Source organism: Oreochromis aureus, linkage group 22 (assembly GCF_013358895.1).
Source record: "Oreochromis aureus strain Israel breed Guangdong linkage group 22, ZZ_aureus, whole genome shotgun sequence".
Classification (NCBI taxonomy): Eukaryota; Metazoa; Chordata; class Actinopteri; order Cichliformes; family Cichlidae; genus Oreochromis; species Oreochromis aureus.
In genome coordinates this window covers 18,530,104-18,549,544 of record NC_052962.1, presented here as the reverse complement: position 1 = coordinate 18,549,544, position 19,441 = coordinate 18,530,104, and the positions used below count along the sequence as shown (strand labels likewise).

Genomic DNA, 19,441 nt, shown 5'->3' with positions numbered 1-19,441 from the left:
TCCCCCTGGTGTTCACATGTTTAATTGCATTGAATAGCACATGCTGCAGACAAGACTATAAAACATTTGTGCACTTTGTTTATTTGGTTCTAAGAAGCATTTGCTTCATATTTACAAAAACAGCTTGTTTTTTCCTTTTCCTTTTTAAGTCTGGCTTTGGAAACCGGGGCACTTCTCAAGCTGTGTGAGGCATCTGCACAGCATTCAGGAGACTTCCAAGATAAAACTATGGAGCGATACAGTAAACAAGATAACAAAACCCATTATCTCACCCTTTCAGTACTGCGGATATCTGACATAGCTCATTAATTTGAATGAGCAACATTTTCTTCACCATGTTGACACAATTACAAACCAAAAGCACTTATGACAAGGAGCAGGTACAACTCCATATTTACATGCAAACTACAATATGTACACTGACCAATGATTTACATTCCCCTTTCACAAACAGTAAATCATAAATACACACTTGGGCTTGCTTTAAGGAACATGGCTTCCTACTCAGTTTCAGACATTTGAGGCTATTATTACAAACAAACAAGGATCTATAACCCATAACTTAAGACAGTTAAAGGGAACGCAATGCCAGCAGAATACTGCAAATTATTATGAATGACCACACTAGAGGGATGTACTCTGATGCATTATGTTAATCAGTATAAATACAAAAATATCACACCAGATTCATCCATACAACTGTAAAGCCAGAAAGTTAGGGAGCTAGAGCCAAAGCACAACAGGCCTGCATTGGGATGATTTTAGATCTTCTAAATGATAATAAGATGTTTATGTTCAAATAACCCACGTGGATAAATAATTGGCTGTAGACAGAATGAGAACCACAGATTACCGCACAGAGACACAAAGATACACCCCAAAGTCAGGAACAGAGGACTATGGCAAGGTCACAGATCAAATATTAAACAGGCGACTGATCAGACGCGTCAGTAGCACGGGAGGTGAAGTCAGTTCGAAGAGTTGTAGAGTCCTTCCGGGAGATTGTTCAGACGTGATCGCAGCTCCTTTCGAACCTGGGTGACCCTCGCCAGTTTGCGTTTGTATTCCTGAAAAAATCCACAATGACAGACAGCCATCAGACGCCAAAGATCCTGCAGTCTGAATCACACTGATTTATAGTGTTGGGGTTTTTTTGTCCTAGTCTCAGTAGCAATATTACATGAGATAAATACACACATATTGTAATTTTAAATTATAATTTAATATAAGACAAGCTGAAGTGTTGAATGTGCGCGTCATATATTACAGACCAACAGCAGCTTAAAGTTCCAGTTAAAGTTTAGATTTACATTCAAGGATTTCCAATAAACGTGTTTTATCTATTTTCATTAGTGGCCACAACTAAACAGTGTGTCAGGGTGTTTTCGTTTTATCCAAACACCCAAATCATTCAGCAAAAACGCCACTCTCTTTCACTTCATGTTTATGAATGACCACATTTTTGGTGCCACACTAAAGGGCACCAAAAAGCATTTACCTTTGCAACAGCTTTTTTTTTTTTTTTAACTAATAAAAGACTGACCACACAAACTGCATGCAAAGTACAGTGTAAGGGACTGAAAACAAGTCTGCAACAGAGGACTGCATGTGGACAAAATGATTTCACCTGATCCATGTATTCAATGGTTTTTTTCCCCCTTAATCTTGTCACAGTTTCTGTGCCATGTTTCTCAAATGTGTTCCGTGAATATATCTGCCAGCCAATGCATGCAGTGTGTGTAGGTCATCAGTACTTTTTCAGCATAGATAACAGAAATGTCCAAATGAGGGGAGGGGAGGGGAAAGGGGAAAAAAAAAAAGCTTTTGTTCTCTTGGTGTCTCATCATGTTACAAAATGACAAATCTCTTCAGCAAGCATTAACCAAAAGTACCAAGAAAGATAAATGAACAAGATTTTAATCAAATTTGAATCTCATTAATTTATGTTTATTAATCATAACAATGATTATGATTAATATCTGATCTACATCTCCCACTAATCAGAAAATCTTAAAGTGTATAACTACCATTTACTGTCAACTCCACAACCAAAAGTAAGTTTCATAAACCACCTTTAAATCTGAATATTCATAAGAGGGTAAACTGTAGGTGTTAGAGCAAAAAAAAGGACTCACAAAATCATTTTCACTTTTTATTTTCAGACTTTTTTCTTTTCTTTTTTTAAAACACAAAGGTATCGACTGAGTGAAGATACAAAGATGAGACGTGGGATCCTTGTGGTGCCCTGTGGATAAGATCTGAACAATTACAGTCAACGTGAAAAGCACAGCTATGAGCAAACAAGAAAACTCAGTGGTTACATTTTTAACTCTAGCAGGTTCATTTTGATTAGTACTTACCTCATGGGCAGGACACACTGAGTGAAGTGAGTAGAAAGAAAAAGGCTCAAAGAGAAAGCCAGTGATGAGGGAAAAGCTCACTTAGATGTTAAGTCTGTATCTAATCGAGAGGCTTCCCTCAGTTTGCACATCAGCAGGGCTAACACTGAAAACATGCAGGCTAGTTTTTTGGGGTTTTTTAAAAAAAAAAGCATGACAGAAAGCGTGCAGCGTGCTGAGAAACCTCTAAATATACTTCTGGAAATTTGTGCTCAAACGTAATTTGTCCACACAGCACAAAAAGATGAACACCAAGGAGAGGTGAGGCAGACAGGGCGCACACAGACGTGTAACAGAGAAAAACTTATTCACGCACTTCAAGTTTCTGCTCATTCTGGGCCAGGCCGTCCTTCTGGCTCTGCAGGAAGACCGTTAGTGTGCGTGTGAGCTGCCTCCTGTCGTCAATCTCTGCCGCCAAGCGGCCGCTGTAGTCTGCTAGCAGCATGCAGGCCTCCTCCACCAGCCGGGAAAGTCGCTCTCCTGATTCTTTATCTAAAGCACAGAAAGCACAGAGAGAGCAGAGAACAAAGCCTAAATACGCCTCACTCAGTTATGCATCAATCCTGGAACAATGTAAACAGCATCTGTGCAATCAGTGCCAAATCAAACCTTCAATTTGTTTCTGCGTCTCTTTCTGCTGAGGTAAAGGCAAGGGCATTGTCGGACAGATACGAGGGAGACTCAGCGCACAAACAATCATGTATCATGTAATCAAATCTGTAGACGAATACTGAGTACTGTGTGCTACACATTCATGTAAATGGTCTCTCTTTGTCATAAGGTCAATATCTTTCAGAGCCATCCCATCTCTCCCATAAAGAGCATTATAAGCCTGCAGGTGTCCTTCAGAGCGAAAGAACGTCAGTTGCAGAAGTGAGTGTGTTTGTTTCCCCCAGCAAGGGTGTCCAGGCGACTGCATATCCGATGTTTTGGTCTCGGCTCTCCCTTGTTTGTACACACCTTATTTCCTCTGAAATACAGTCATGACAAAACTAAATACACCTCGTGATTCAACAGTTTATATCAACAAAGATGTGGTTTTGATGAGCATTAGAACATTTTTCAGGTTATTCCAAGGGTAGCTGCAGAGACAGAGTCCACCCTCACTAACTTCTGATGCACACCCGGTCATTTTGTTGTGTAAGTGGGTCTGAAGTATGACAGAAACCACTCAGCTCAGAAAAGAGCCTCAAAGCTTACTCCTGAGAGGCTTTCAATGGGTAAAGAGTAAAGTAATCATTTCTTTTAAGACTTTATCAGTCTCTTGCTTTGTCTGGACGTATATTGGCCCAATCGTCTTTACATTGTTGTTTTAGTTCATTAAGACTTTGAGGCAATTGTTTATACACAGCTCTCTGAACGTCCCAGCGCAGCAGTTCAGTCAGGTTCATGTCTGGACTTTGGACTGCAACACCTTGAATCTTATTCAGCCTCTCGGTTTTAAAATTTGCTGCAGTGTTTGAAATCATCATCCTCTTGCATGATCCGATTTTAGGCAGGCTTTAGCTGGTGTCTCCTGAACTTCTCTCAGCAGAAAAAGAACACGACAACTTCAAACAGGAAACATTCTTATAACAATTCCCAGATTGTTGGCCAGGAACATTTGCTTAGAACAACTGCTCTAAGATCATTGTTGATGTTTTTCCTCCTTTCCTTCTGCTTTTATAGAGGTCCTCACGCTTGCTAATGATCAGTTAATTCCTGTGGAACACTAAGAGTATACTTCATTTTTCACAGGAATCTAGATGTTAAGTGTTTTACTGTAATGTGCAGTATATCAGAGTGGTTCAACAACATTTTCTCAGTCTTAAGACAACACGGGTTCTGTTTAAAGTTTGGTATAAAGTGCGCAGAGCTTCCTTACCTGTGATCCTGTGAAGCAGTGACGTGTCCTGCACCTCAGCAGGAAGAGAGGAGATGCGCTGACGTAGCACTGAGTCGCCAGAAGCAGCGTTCTCCAGCTCCTGCAGAGCTCGGATTAACTCTGCCGTCTGAGGTATAGAGAGCATGATAAAGGCAAGAGGTGAGGGGGGAGCAGAAGAAGGTACTTAAGTCATAAAGAACACTCAGGAGGAGAGACACAAAGACAAACATGAAAATACAGACAGCTGTAAATCATTATTAACTAGCATCTGTGTGGATCAAAGTGTTATATGATTAGCACTCTGTATTTATAACTGCTCTGTATAACAAGGACAGCACCTGTGGGGGCTCGGTCGGAGAGCTCTGGGAGGCAAAGCCTTCATCATCTGGCTGGATCTCCTCATATGACCTCTTCTTTGTCTTCTTTTCTCCATCTGAGATTTATACAAACCAAGAAAAAAAAAATGTCAAAGTCCAGTTTTGAAGGTGTGCGTTTTATGTATTAAACTACATCTTTAACCACTTTAAAGCAAACTCACTCCTCCTGCCACAAGCCTGATTAACTGCATGTTTAGAAATGAAGCAAACATTTGCAAAACAATGCAAGTAATTAATATAACTACGCTTATCAAGTTTAAACCTGCAGGCACACAGTACACTTGGTATAATTGAATGGTAAGCGCAACTGACGAGCCGGTACAGGTTTTGGCTCGTTGAACTTACACAGGACTTGCGAAAGCTGATCGAGCAGGTTATTCTCATACACGGCTCTCTCCTGCCAGATGGATAAAACCCGACCCAGCTGTTTCTTACAGCCCTCCTCACCATCTCTGCACGGGAACACACAGGAAAAAAAAAAAAAAGCACACACACTTTAAACAGCTTTGCAAACCTGAAGTCAGGACTGGGCAAAATTTGGAACAAAAAAAAAAAAAAAAAAAAATCAGTTCTTTGATAGAAATTCTTTAAATGGGAAAATATCAGGGATGCACCTCATTTACTTCCACGGGTCAACTGGCCACTTCTGTCACATTCTTTTTTTTAATGGAAATAATTTCAAAGATAGAGAGCTGATGGCCAATTTGTCATTTTAAACATTGCAATCAGCTCATAATATATCAATGTGTGCATCCCTAGAACATACAGTATGTGTGTGTTTATACAAGTCTTCTCATCAAACCCACTTATGAGTGCCACCCTTAACCAGTTCTAAAATTTTACTGAAATTTCTTACATTACCTTAAAAAAAAAATTGATGACAAAATCAGAAAGCTGAAATCAGGACAACTATCCATGCTGTTGTCCAATAAAAACTGACCTGTACACATGTTTGAATGCATCAACGATGACTGGAGCAAAGTCCTGGGTGAACTCTGGTCCTTTCCTCTTGCTGTTTTGGATGACGTCATTGGCCAAATACAGGAAGGTCAGCTTGCGCGATACCTGAGCTGCACATGTTTGAATAAACAAAGAAACACACATAATATCCAATTATGATTTACAAAAAAGGTACAACACAACAATGCCTATTAATTGGCAAGTGCATTTTAACCACTGAAGAACTAAAAATGAGTCCATAAAAATCATGAGATACAAAAAATGAAATAGAGCTGATTTAAATCTTCAACAGAAACGTTTAAAAGTAACAGATACTGAATTTTAATACGCAAAGCCACGTTTAAAGCACTCAAGTTACTCGTTATGCTTCACTATAAGCAGGGTTATGACCTTTACTAACTTAATATGAGCAGTGCACCAGATGCACAGGCAAACTGTGCAGTCACATCAGCTGCATGATGCAGAACAAGGTGGCCCTCCAGAAAGAATAATAATAATGAAAAAAAAACATTTTAAAAAATTAATTACTCTGTGGATATTATTTCACAAATTTAGTCCACGATATAAGGAAGCAATCTGACAAAAATGCATGTTCAGATTTGTATGCCTCGGGATTTTGAAGGCATCAAAAAGATCAAAAACAAAAGCTAATTCTTACTATTTTTAACAATAGAGCACTGGCTCTTGCCTGACTTTGTTCTGGAGAAGCTGAGTACCCGATTGAGTTCCAGTGAAGGATACGTGCACCCCCCCCCCTCTCTGTTTGTTGTTTTTATTATAATCCAACTGGTGCATAAGCCTTTGTTGTTGTTGGACGAGGCACAGTCGACACTGAGGTGAGTGTAAAGCTCCGTGGAGAGCCATGTCTATCCCCACTTGCCATTAACACTGGTCTCAGTCACCACCCAAAATACCTCACCCACAAGAGGTATCATTAGGTTGTTGACTAGCACCCCGAGGAAAACAGCACCATTATTAGCTACAATTAAAGCAATGACTGACGTCCCTACAACCAAACTCACTGAATAAATTCAACAACTCCATTATGTACCGTCTACTTAATAAACTTCAAAAAAAATCATTGACAGTGATCAGATACTATGAAAATCAGAAAAAAGCTAGATACAAAAGTCATTGCTTATATTTTATCACACAACAATGTTAAATAAAGTCTTTCTCCAGTGAAATGATTGACACAGCTAAATGAGCCAAAAAAGCAATGCAATTAAAGAATAAATATGCGCTTACTCTTAAAACTGTTACATGTTTTTAATTAAAACAATGTCATGTGATTGTTTAACATTTACTTATTATGCTTCTCCTTATATAATATATGCACCGTTGCAATTATGTATTATTATTTAGGGCTTTTCACTTTTATTAGGTAGTGCAGTGATGATTAGAGAGGAAAGTGGGGAGAGTGAGTGCGTCTTGTAGGTGGTCATCTCAAGCAAACGGCTCTGGCTGTGAGCACTATCTCCACCCACGTGCTAGTCAAACCTTCCGTTTGTGCGGAGTAGCCTATCAGAAGAAAGCTGGCTTAAAACAAAGTTGGACTGTGTATGAATTGCGGTGCTTCACCAAGGGCTACTATATGATTATTTTTGATTCGTTAATCATGCAAAGCTACTGTAGCAGAGCAAAGAAATGAGCATAAGTGGGTTCCTTTATGTTTTATAGTAAAGCTCATTGTAACTGTTGATGGAGGGTAATTTAAAGCTATCCACTCAGGTGTTATAAAGTTTAATTTAACTGATCGAGACTTACTATAAGCAAAGAGGGATCGACTTCTTAAGCCTTTATGGAGGAGTTAGCAGTTAAGGGAACAAACTGCTAACTTGTCGTCACTTTTCGACATTGCTAGTTAGACAAAGCAGTGCAAACTCTTGGCTAGTGATCGAAAGTTGCCGGCCGTTAGCGGCCACGGTGCTAACAGCGACTCTGTGTTTTAACTTTAACAGCAGTTTGGTCTGGCAGCTTTAGCCAGAGCTAGCCTGCAGCTACATGTTACTCACTCTCTGAAGCATGCTCGCTGTGTTTGTTTGGAGGAACTCCGGCGGCTCACACTAGCCTTACCTTTTTTCAGTTCGTTGAACCAAACGTTGACAATGGTCTTCGAGTGCTTTCTGTGGTGGATGAGCCACAGCGACAGTGTCTGTACACTTTGCTGAGAGTTGCTAAGCTCGGACAGTTTCTTCTCTAAAGCCGCCTCGGAGAAAGCTGACATCTCGGCGAGATTAGGGGAGGGAGTGCGAGGCTAGACGCTGGGAGAGGCTGCTGTAAGGTTTCCCCCAAATGTGTGGACTACAGCACGCTAGCCGGTCACAGGGTCTTTGCAGGAGTTTCAGCCATCCAAACTAAATGTCGCAACCTGACTCTGCTACACAAAAGGATGGCTGGTAATACTGACTAGCTATCTCCGTCCTCTCTGTGACTGCTGGGTTGCCTGTGCTTGGGACTGCTTCTTCCTCTTTATCTTAATGGCAGCTGGGGATAAAACTTTTGGTTACCTTAGCGCCACCTTCCGGACTGGAGTGCGGCTCGCATTGATTATTATGCTAACCAATGTTAATATGCTTAAAATCTGAAGTTAAATACAAAATATCTACAACGTTCATCTACCATCAAATGGTAATTCATTTTTCTGAAATGCTAATTTCATTCAGCTCATTGTTGACTTCAGGAGACACAGCACTGACTTGGCCCCCCTCTACATCAACGGGGAGTGTGTGGAGAGGGTCCACACCTTCCGGTTCCTTGGTGTCCTCATCTCTGCTGACATCTCCTGGACGGAAAACATCTCAGCGGTCATCAAGAAGGCCCAACAGCGGCTGCACTTCCTGAGAGTCCTCAGGAAGTACAAGCTGAACTCCAACCTGCTGCTGACCTTCTACCGCTCGTCCATTGAGAGCCTGCTAACCTACTGCATCACGGTATGGTACGGCAGCTGCACCAAGGCAGATAGAGTGAGGCTTCAGAGTGTGGTCAAGACAGCACAAAAGATCATCGGCTGCCCTCTCCCCTCCCTGATGGACATTTATTCCTCCCGCTGCCTCAGCAGAGCAGCAAACATCATCATGGACAGCTCCCACCCTGGCTTCAACATATTCAGCCTGCTTCCCTCAGGGAAGCGCTACAGGTGCATCAACACTAAAACCCACAGACTCAAAAACAGTTTCTTCCCCAAAGTGATAACCACCCTGAACTCACACATGCACCGATAACACAGCCCCCCACTTCCCACTTCCTCTATGGACCACCACTATTTATACCAATTCTATGTGCAATAACTGTATATACATAAACACTATTTATACCAATTCCATGTGCAATAACTCAACTGTACATACATAACACTATTTATTACATATTGTTTACGGTTTGTAAATTGTACATTTTATATATATATACATCTTCTTCCCTATGTTAATACTGTCCATATGTATATAGTGCTGCAGAACTGTACCCCCCCCCAACATGTTTACACTGAGTAGGAGATGCTCTGTATCTCATTGTACAGCTGTATAATGACAATAAAGGCATTCTATTCTATTCTATTCTAATTTAAATATCAATCTCTATTGTTAATATATTGGGCATCAGAAACATGTCATTCCACAAATTTCTTTACTATCCAGACTGATGAGTCTTGCATATATTTATACAGTCTAAGATTCATGATGTCCACCTCCTCTCAACTTTTACTTCTGCCTCTCATTCCTCCTACATATCTTAGGAGGCCACTGCAGTAATATCAACCTGTGTTTATTTTCTTTGTGACCACCTCTGTTGTACAATCATTCTTGCAGTCTCACAGTTTGACTTCTATTCCTGCCCTCGCATTTATGAATTTTGTGCTGTCAGTCATATGCACATAATTTAAAGTTGTTAGTTCAATACTGGGAAGTACATGATATGTGTTGTTCCTGTTCCAATCTATTGCCCAGAGTTTGCATGCATCTGGATAAACATTAACATAATGTATTTTTTTAAGAATTCATTGTTCATAATAAATATTCTGTGCATATAGAAATTAGTTACTATCTAGCATTACCTGGATTTACTGGAATTGTGATTCACATTCACAGATAGCTCACACTTACAGTCCTGTGAAAACTTTTTTTCACAGGACTGTAAGACAAATTCAGTACATGCTGTTTCCATAGGAGCCAGGTGCTGCTAACCAAATGCACTCGATTAACTGATCTTTAGCAAGTGTGAGCACCTCTATATAAGCAGAAGTTTTGGCAATTTACTGGTAGGCAACTGATCTGTGTTAACAGAATGCCACAATCAACTGAAACGATGAGCTTGCACAGAAAGCCACTACATTATTGCTGGTAAACGTGGTTCTGCAAGGTATTGAATAATGGGCATACTTCGTTTTTCACAGCACTACAGAGTCAAATTTACTCCAAAGCAAACACAGAACCATTAACATGTTTTTAATATTTACAGTAAGACTGGCTCTTTACAGTGATCTGGATTAATCGTTAAGTGGAAAAAGTTTGTGTTTCCTCGCTGAATTTGAGCGAGCTTGTGAGTATTACACCACAGGACATTACATAACTTACAGTGACTGCTTGAAAGGAAAAATAACAATAAACTCTTTTGTTTGAACCTGCAAGGAAAACAATATTTGGTCACATATTTGGTTAAAGTTCAAACTCTACTGGTGCAAAAAAAAAAAAAAAAAAAAAAATCAGCCGCACGGGTCAGAACCGTTTTAAAAACTGACTGGTTTTATAAAATTAAAAAGCACAAACATATCTCAATATTTCTCCTAAAAAAAATACAGTAAATCCACTTAAACCTAATGTGATGTTTCACACATTTCTCTTGTTTTCTGGAGTTAAAAAGGCATAAATGTAGATTTAAAAAAAAAAAAAAAAAACACTGCTGTAACGGTCAAAAACAGAAAACAAATAGCCAGTCTGAACAACTTCATAACAAAACATAACGAAACACAATAAAAGAATAGTGGATAAGGAGTGCTGTTTCACCTCATTGGTGCTCTTTGACTTTCAGTCTCCACAAAGTTTAAACCAAAAAGTCCCAGCAGACAAAAAAAAAAAAAAAAAAAATTACTGACACTGCTTATATAACTGCACCTCCATCAGCAGGCTCCCATTCATTACAGAAATCAGCAGAATTATAATAAAAAAATGTCACATTGCAAGTAAATCCCCCACTGGACCATCCAAATGTGATTTGATTCAGCTGAAATACAGATCAGTGTGGGATGCAGCACACTGAGGTTTATAAGGTTGGCTGAAGGCATAAGAGTGTGTTAGACTCCAGGCCGTACCACTGCTGCAGACCGGAGGGAGAAAGTGCTGGCCAGGGTTTGCCAGAGGGCCAGTGTTGTAGCTGGGGTAATATATCCACCCACGCTGTCCTTGGCTGGCTTCATAAGCTGTAGTCGGTATCCCATAATTGTGTGAAGCTGCCTGTGTACAGTCATTGGTGAGCGCTGTGTACTGTGCAATGCTGCTGCTGTACACACAGGGATCTACTGGTTGAGTTAGCATGTTCACACCAGCACTATTTATATAAGGACCCAGATGACCACACACATCATGATACCCACTTACACTGCCTGTCTGAAGACTTGCATTAACGCACGGCATGTGCGGATTCTGAAAGTGTTGTTGGTAATAATGTGGACCAGCGTCTATGCCGAGGTCTTTGTGTGCCTCTTCTCTCAAACCCTGCTCTCTTGTTCCATTATCCTCTGCAGCTGGCTTATACCCCTGCTCAGTCCAACACTCCCCATGTCCGTAGGAAGAGTTAGAGGAAGATGGCACAGCAGGAAACACTGCTTCATTATGCATCTCTTCATTTTCCCACTTTTTATAAGATATCTCGGCTGACTTTTCTTGGCCGACATGATGCCCGTTCTCCCTTATTTTCCAGTAAATATAGTCGTTTCTCCCTGTTATGTCTTCAGACTGACTGAAGTGCACACCGTCACGGACACAACCATCTCTGTTTTGAAAATGGGGGATTGTAAAGTTTCCTTCTGGCGTGTACCCACCAGTCTCTGCACCTCCATCACAGGGGTTGTGCTGTAGTGGTGAGGTTTCTGCATGGTTAAATTCAGATGATATACCATCACAGTCTAACTCCACAATCTCTGACCCTGGGGAGGATGTGAGATCTAAATTAAAGGGAGGTGATGTAGCTGACGGAGGGAGGCCGTCCCTGCTGAAAGACGTCCTCTTCAGCAGTAATAAACCTTCGGCAATAGGCAGGCTGACATTAAAACCAGTCCTCCTCTTTGCTTTTACTCTTTTCTTCCTCTTTGACTTCATTAAAGTGCATTTCTCTGGCATGCCTTCAGCGGATGTCTGGTTCATGCTCAGCCCTTAAAAATAAAGAAAAGGAATAAGTTAAAAGCAGTCTGCTAAGAAAGTGTGAACTCTAGCTTGCAAAGATACACACCTTTGGCAGCTATTCCCTTTTTTTTAATGTCAGCACCTTTCCATCCACATTGCAGCATCTTTATGCCTGGAAAATATCCAAAACAATACAGTGGCATACAAAAAAAAGAAAATGCAAGGAACACTGGGTGGAAAGAAATGTATTCAAGTGGGCATTAATGAATACAAGCAAATCTAGAGAGACGCTGCACAAAACTGTGCATAGCTGACATCCCTGACAAGTGGGAAACGGCACTGAACAAAGGACACACTCCAGCTAAAGTGAGAAATTTGACCGTGTATGGTGAGTGCCAAAGATACACTGACAAAATGTGATTCAGGCAAAATTCAGAAGGCATAAAAGTTACACTTCTCTGTAAAAATCCAGTTATAGCATAACTGTACACATAAGTATACAGTTGTATAAATATACATACACTCGCTTAATTTTTTAATTAAGTGGCGTTAAAGGTTCCACGACGTCTTTTAACATTTTTAAATTGGTTGGGATGTTCAGGAATGACCCAGGAATACCAGAGTCACGGTCCACAGATTTATACTGCAAGAAAGAAGCCTGTGCTCCAAAAATTGACACCTTCAAGCTGAACATAAAACCATAAAGTTTTATGGTCAGAAAGATTGAGCCGTTTGCAGCTATAAAGTTGAGGTTTTCGAACCTGAGAGCACGGCACCAACTTTCAAGTATTGTGGTGGTAGCAAATATTTCAACTTCACCTCAAATTAACAGCTAGACGGTTCAAATTGAACACAGTTAGATGTGCCAATAATATAATGGTTCAAAAATTAAATAAAAATTGGTTTTGGGGATGGATAAAGCAGGCTAGTATTAAGCTGCTGGAATGGCCTTCCCGAAGTCCCGACCTCAACCAATTTGAAAATTTGTGGACTACACTTAAAAGTCTGTGCCAGGAAACAAACCGATTTAAATGAACTCAAAGAATCAATCACTCCATCATTCCACCCTGGAAAAAGAACAGCTCAAAGAAATCATTAAAAGCCCAGAATTGCCATGATATTCATGCCCAGGATGAGTGGATGTAAACTCCTTTTTTTTTTTTTTTTTTTTCCTTAAAAGATTTCTGACCACAACAAATCACTGAATGGGCACCTGTGTCTGTGCCTGTAGAACAACTCTATGGCATTTCTATTTTGTCCTGCCTTTTTAACTGAATGTTTCAATAATGACACGTCAGAAAAAAAGCCTGTTTTTTGCAGTGATTTGATTTATCACAGACCTGCTATCAAAAAAAAAAGGAGACAGGTAAATGTTATACATACAAGAGCAGAGATGCAGAAAATGAAGTGAATGGTTTATGGCCAAGCAAAAGAAAAATAACCTATACTTACACCAGTGGTAACTTTTGCCAGTGAGTAGCACACAAAGGTTTTCTGGAACATGTACTACCTGAGAACATGAGAGGTTTATAAACTACAGGACAGACAAGTACAGGTGAAACCAAGACTGTTTGGGGGAAAAGACACTGAGAAACACGTCACATGCGGCACAATCCCAGCAGGAAATTCTGTGCTGCAAAGAAAAAAAGGATACCTTCAACTCTCCTCGGCCCGTTTCTCGCTCCACTTTCTTTGCCAGAGAATGAAGAAGGTGAGGTTTGTCTTTAAGCTCCGCAATCACCTCCTCCACCTCCTCAGGATGAGTTTCCATCTATAAAAATGTATATTCACTAACTTTAATCTATACTTACCTCGCTTTTTGCATGCATAATACTAAAGAACGTTTGCTATAGTCCATTCTGATAACTGATCCAGAACAAACAGACCAGGTAGTTGATGAGATGTGAGGGGCTGGTCAGGTGTTCAGTGATGTCCTTCTTGTTGGATTTGATGCGGCAGCAGTGGCATAAGAAACAGTATGAGCAGCCATCTTCACTTCTATACTCGGCCACACAGTCGAGACCTGTTGAAAACATGAAGAAGCAGCTTTTTAAATCAACAGTTAGACATTTTAGAAAATAAATCTCTTTTCTGGCACGTTTTAGAAGATGGATGAGTAGCTGGAGACGGGAGTACACTCAGTAGCTTGTGTAATCCATACACAAAAAATAAAGAACATTTCCATTTCATGGGAAAAAGACAGTTCATGTTTGTTTCAAAGCAGAACAAGGACTATGATCACCAGCTGCGGTTCGAGACTGGAGTTGGACTGTGAGACGAGAAACTTTACTGGAGAGGCACATGAACGAGTTTGCAGTCCGCCACAACTGTGCAACTTCAATTATTCACTTATTTTTTGTTTTTTAACTCTGTTGATGCCATTCTTTGTGTGTACTCACCGATGAGAGTCTTGGTTCCTGTGTAGTCATCAGGAAAGCTGCTGATGTGCTCTGAAAACACAAAGGGTTCGGGAGAATCCAACTGGGGTGTGAACGGGTTGACTAAGTAGACCTCTGACTTAACAGAAGGATCAAAGTTTGCATGTATCAGCTGCGGTGCTTGCTTGTTAGTGTGCGCTGAGATCTTGCCTGAGTTTGTGTCAGCCTTGAAGGATTTCTTGGACCATGTGGGCTGGTTCTGTGCAAACACTACAGTCCTCTGGGATTCGGTGGGATAATGCAAAGCTATAGTCTCTGGATAACTCTCAGTTTCACCCTGTGCATCTCTTAAGGAACCTATGAGAGTTACTGCTGCAGTATCAGAGAGATAAAAAGATACTTATGAAGGCAAAAATAATCACGTGCATGCAGAAAAATGGCCAAAAACATAAAAATAATGAGATGGGGAAAGAACAGTCAAACATTCACTGACCGTCATTTTCACTGGATGTTTCCATCCTCCGGTATACACCATCTTCAACCTCTAACAACTTCGTATGAAGGTGCAAAAATATATGAGCATCCACAATAATTTGCAGTTTATGACTACAAAGCATACACAATAAAAGCAACAGACCTGGATGTCTCCCGGTCCCTCTTTTTCCTCAAGCTTCTTGGCCATCTCCATCAGCGGCCACGCCAGCTTGGACAGGTCGGAGCTGTCCTGCCATTTAGATACCAACTGAGGGTGCCAGGTTTTCTGTTAAAAAACAAAACAACAACAACAAACAAACAAAACATAATCTGTTAGTAAAATCCAACGCAGCACATGATCTGCTGTCACCAATCCTTCTCCAGTACTACTTACAATGTAGTTGAATCTGTGGAGACTTCCCAGTATGTGGTTACGCATGTCAGCCTTACTGAGGCAACACATGCACGCCCCACAGACGTACAGCGCTTCTGTGCTCCATGCACCAGCCTTCACACATTCTGTAATGCAGCCCAAGCCTAAGTGCACATTAAAAACACATATTACTTCAACACACATTGAATAAAGAACCGTTTACACACTAAAAGTGGGATTTGCTGCAGCACACCTATTATGGGTTGTAGCCTCCCCTTGTTGCTCAGGTACGCCTTCAGAGAATCCAGCAGCTGGCTTCTTCTTAAAACACCTACAAATGGAGGAATTACAGAAAAAGAATGGGCAAATGCAGCAGGTTTACATACAGTTAGTAGAAGACATGACTTACCTTCCTGCATGCTGCAACTGTAGAAAAACACCACCTGAAAACCCAAGATGGAGTTTAAGTTTCAAGGCAATGCTGGTTTGTCCACCTCATGCAGAGTTATGGTGGAGACACGGGAGATGTCTCCTGGTAGGGAGGGGGATCCCCACACTCTCTCTCTGTGTGTGTGTGTGTGTGTGTGTGTGTGTGTGTGTGTGTGTGTGTGTGTGTGTGTTGGCTAATCAATCTTTGGGAATCTCCTTGTTGGTACAAAAATACTATTTTTGCCAATCGAGGTGCGTCATCGTTGGCATTTTTATAGATTCAACTAAGGGAACGGGAACAAATTATAAACCCAATTCAAAAAACTCTGCATGCTGTACATACACACAAGTTCTTAAGCATAACAAGTTTTTTTTATTAGTAAAATATAAATAAAAATGCAATGATTTGCCAATGTTATATACCTATATTTTCTTCACAACTGAAATTAGAGCATGAAAGTGTTGGAGTCAAATTGTTAAATGTTGCCATTATTGTACTTAAATTTGTAAGTCTTAGTTCATCAAAGACATTCCTTTGTTTCTCCCTCCCTCCCCAGTCTGTTGAATGGTGGGGGAGGCTGTAGTGTTTTATTATAGGCACATCCTAGGTGAAGGTTCTGTTTTCTTGTTTAGTAAACTTCCTGCCTTTATGACCCTTTTGGTGAGCAGGAGATCACACAAATGCACCCCCAAACACAAACAATGGGTGTTTGTGTAACCTATGTGTCACAGAAATAAAAGGCTGCAGGGGAAGCTAGTTCTTCGAAGTGGTCTGAGACCGAGGGCAGAAGGGCTGCTCTGAGATCCTCCGAGAGGTTTTCAAAAGAAGAAGGGAACAAGGCAAGTGTCAGACCGACTGTCCCTCCCCGATTCTTGGATTCTGACCTGGTAAAAGACACAACTTGAGACAGAACGCTTCAATCCAACCTTTATTCACCATGTACATGGGAGATGTGCACAGCGCGAAGCCTCCTGCAGATCCAAGGGGTGCTCCCTCAGTCTGTTACTTATATAGTATTTCTTACCAGATTTCTTCTTTCACACCTGCTTTTCCTGTATGCTTAGTACTCTGTGTTGTTGCCCCATTATTCATGCGAAGTTTCACTAAAAACACCTCCTTGCATGGTTATCCTCCCCAACTTCTGTTTCCCTGCACATGCCCTCATTTTATATCTATGCAGGTGGCTTTTAAATGAACTCTTTAGGCACATTAAGCGTCGCTACCTAGTTCTGCTTTCCACTCTATACTTATCTTTATCTATACTTATCCAGATGTGTTAGACAGCCGGTAGTGCTGCTTTTTCTGCACCATTTCCTGTAAATGCGGTTCTCTCTCTCTGACCATTTTCCTCCTACAGCTACACACAGAAGGCTGTCTGTGCACAAAGGCCTGACCCTAAGATAATACGCTCATACTACAATGTAGCTAGATAATATTATTAATCTATTTAATGCAGCAAGCTAATACAATCACACTATAACATAACTCCACACAAGTCAACTGATCTCAACCAGTAACTGGAGGTGGCTGCAGTAAAGACCAAGCAGAACATCTCAAGAAACTGAACACAGCACCTGATGATGCCCATGGGTTAAAAACATCAAACACAAGATTTTCATCCAAGTATTAAAAACAATCCTTATTTGTAGAAATATATTAGTTTCAGAATTCAGAAGTTTTGTAAAACTCCTTGAAATAAAGCTGAAAGAAAGCTGGGGAAAAATCCAGCTGCAATTACACTGTCATCATTAGGTGGCGCTGCATGTCAGTCTGTTAAAGCAACCCCCGGGCCTCGGACCGGTACCGGTCCATGAGTCGTTTGGTACTGGGCCGCGAGAGTTGAGGCTCAGGTGTGAAATGTATGGTTTTCAGGGTTTTTATCGGTTTTCAGCGTTATTTTGTTATCGTTTTTATCGTTAATTCGGTTTTCCTGGGTCTTTTCACCTGTGTTATGAATAAATCTTCTTTTTTTCGGTACCGGTACTAGTTTTATTTTGTTGTATTTATCCGCGACACCTTAAAGGCCGGTCCGTGAAAATATTGTCGGGCATAAACCGGTCCGTGGCGCAAAAAAGGTTGGGGACCGCTGTGTTAAAGCAGCACCCTGCGGTCCTGGACAGGACACAAAACAAAGGTCCACATATTGAACAAAATATCAGAGGATTTGTTGCTGTGACTTGTCTCAGAGTTGACTAAAAAAATTCAGTTTTAACTAATGAACTAATTTAACTTTGGGAGCAATGTGAGCAGGAACATTAAACAAACCAAGGAGCGGCTACTTACTGGATAACAAAGTTTGTCCGTGGTGTCTAATACCGCAGTATGCTGAAGCAGGTAGGTTGGGTGCTTACCTGTGGAGCTGGAGGGTCTCACAGCTGCAGTGAGCTTTAACCGTGGATTCAAACGACGCTGGTAGCAGTAAGAGAGCGTAGCATCACATATTTATTGTTCCGTCCGCTATTAGGCTGGGTGGTAACGTGGTCTATGCCACACCCACCTTTATAATTAACGCCAAGCAATCGCATCTAACCTGCTTCGCCTCCATGCTTTGTCTAATCTGTTCATTCTTTAAAGGTAAAAAAGTGAAAGACACGCGGATCCTGCTGCCGGCTGTTAATGTCAGAAAGTTAGGGCTCTCCTGCTTGTTTCCTCGTTGAGGTATCGTGAAGTTTGTGACTTCACAGCATTGTTTCAAACACCCTTGCCTCCAGAGAGCTGGCCAAGAGCTATGCTTCAAGATCTATGGAAGACCAGGTGTGCCACAACTCTCCTGATTTCATTATTGTCGATCCACCTATGTGCATCAGCAGTTTGTAATGCATTTACCCCTTCAGACTGAATTCAACTCATCTTCCAGTCATAATCTTTTATCACAAGTCCGACACGTCCTGTTTGTCCTGTCTGTTCCCAGCACACAGAAAGAAACAGCAGTGAAAGGATGATTTTTCAAGCTGCTTGAGGAAATAAAACATTTCATTATCCCAAACTGAAGACTAATGTACAATTTGTTCAATATGAGTCTTTGAGAAATCTTTATTTGTAACTTATATTAGCTTTCTTGTTTTTATCCTTTGAGCCTACATACATTAATACGCCGTTTTCAGTAGGCTATTGTTTTATTTACATGCTTTCCATTATTTCATCCACCTGAAACTTGAAATATTAGTAGTCAATCAGCATGCACTGTGATGTGTAATATGTAGAGTTACTGCATCTGTGAGGATGTAGAGAAACTGCTAACATATCGTTAAAAACAAAGCCAGAAGTAGCCTTGCACATACTTTAGTGTTATCTCATGAGAAGGATGACCTTGTGTCTTCCACAAACACTAGTGGAGACGAAGCAAACAGGAGGGGGGCTGTTTAGACCAGCTGGTACCAGTCTAAGGACACAGCCTGAGGGATGGTAAAAAATGTGATACAAATGTATTCCTACCACATCTGATTTGTGATATAAGGGATACAGTACAAGTTTCTGTCCATGCTTGTAAACAATAAAGATACTATGACTCTATATGCACTATGATACTATATAACTAAAGAACTGGATTTCCTATCTTGCCTGTGGGAAACTGTTCATTTCCCGAACAGCACACACATACAATTTAGCTCTCATTTTTATGGCAAGTGAATTACTCAGCCTAATTTCTGTAAAATGAAAATCCTGATCTCGTCCCTTGCTGGAGTTTAGCTATGAAAAAACAGCACTTTCCAGGCATCTGTTTACCATCATCAGTGGGTCGCTCTGACCTGTAAGACTCCACTATCTCACTCCTGAGTCATAGCATCGTCCATCAGAGGAGCACAGGCACCGTCCGCCTTCCACCGAATTCAAAATGTGGCCCTGAA

The 19,441-nt window shown here is 40.8% G+C and overlaps 2 protein-coding genes across 3 annotated transcripts; both read right to left on the bottom strand.

Moving 5' to 3' along the window:
• Nucleotides 1–60: 60 nt before the first annotated feature.
• Nucleotides 61–8,086, bottom strand: LOC116312041 (regulation of nuclear pre-mRNA domain-containing protein 1A). Its single transcript, XM_031729369.2, has 7 exons — nt 7,677–8,086; nt 5,581–5,710; nt 4,986–5,092; nt 4,602–4,696; nt 4,264–4,390; nt 2,716–2,891; nt 61–1,067 (listed from the first exon to the last, which is right to left on the bottom strand). The coding sequence occupies exons 1-7, from the start codon at nt 7,825–7,827 to the stop codon at nt 969–971; spliced, it is 885 nt and encodes a 294-aa protein (XP_031585229.1). The 5' UTR covers nt 7,828–8,086; the 3' UTR covers nt 61–968.
• A 1,944-nt stretch (nt 8,087–10,030) lies between these two features.
• Nucleotides 10,031–18,289, bottom strand: LOC116312039. Of its 2 annotated transcripts, XM_031729363.2 has the most exons (13): nt 17,945–18,289; nt 15,573–15,606; nt 15,417–15,494; nt 15,185–15,327; nt 14,954–15,076; nt 14,810–14,867; nt 14,527–14,688; nt 14,338–14,388; nt 13,825–13,961; nt 13,593–13,709; nt 13,391–13,448; nt 12,045–12,110; nt 10,031–11,967 (listed from the first exon to the last, which is right to left on the bottom strand). In XM_031729363.2, exons 2-13 carry the CDS (start codon nt 15,580–15,582, stop codon nt 10,817–10,819), a joined length of 2,154 nt encoding a protein of 717 aa, XP_031585223.1. In that variant the 5' UTR covers nt 15,583–15,606; nt 17,945–18,289; the 3' UTR covers nt 10,031–10,816. The 2 variants fall into 2 exon arrangements, with proteins under 2 accessions (XP_031585223.1, XP_039461586.1); XM_039605652.1 differs by lacking the exon at nt 17,945–18,289 and having other exon boundaries at nt 15,573–17,497.
• Between the last annotated feature and the right edge of the window lie 1,152 nt (nt 18,290–19,441).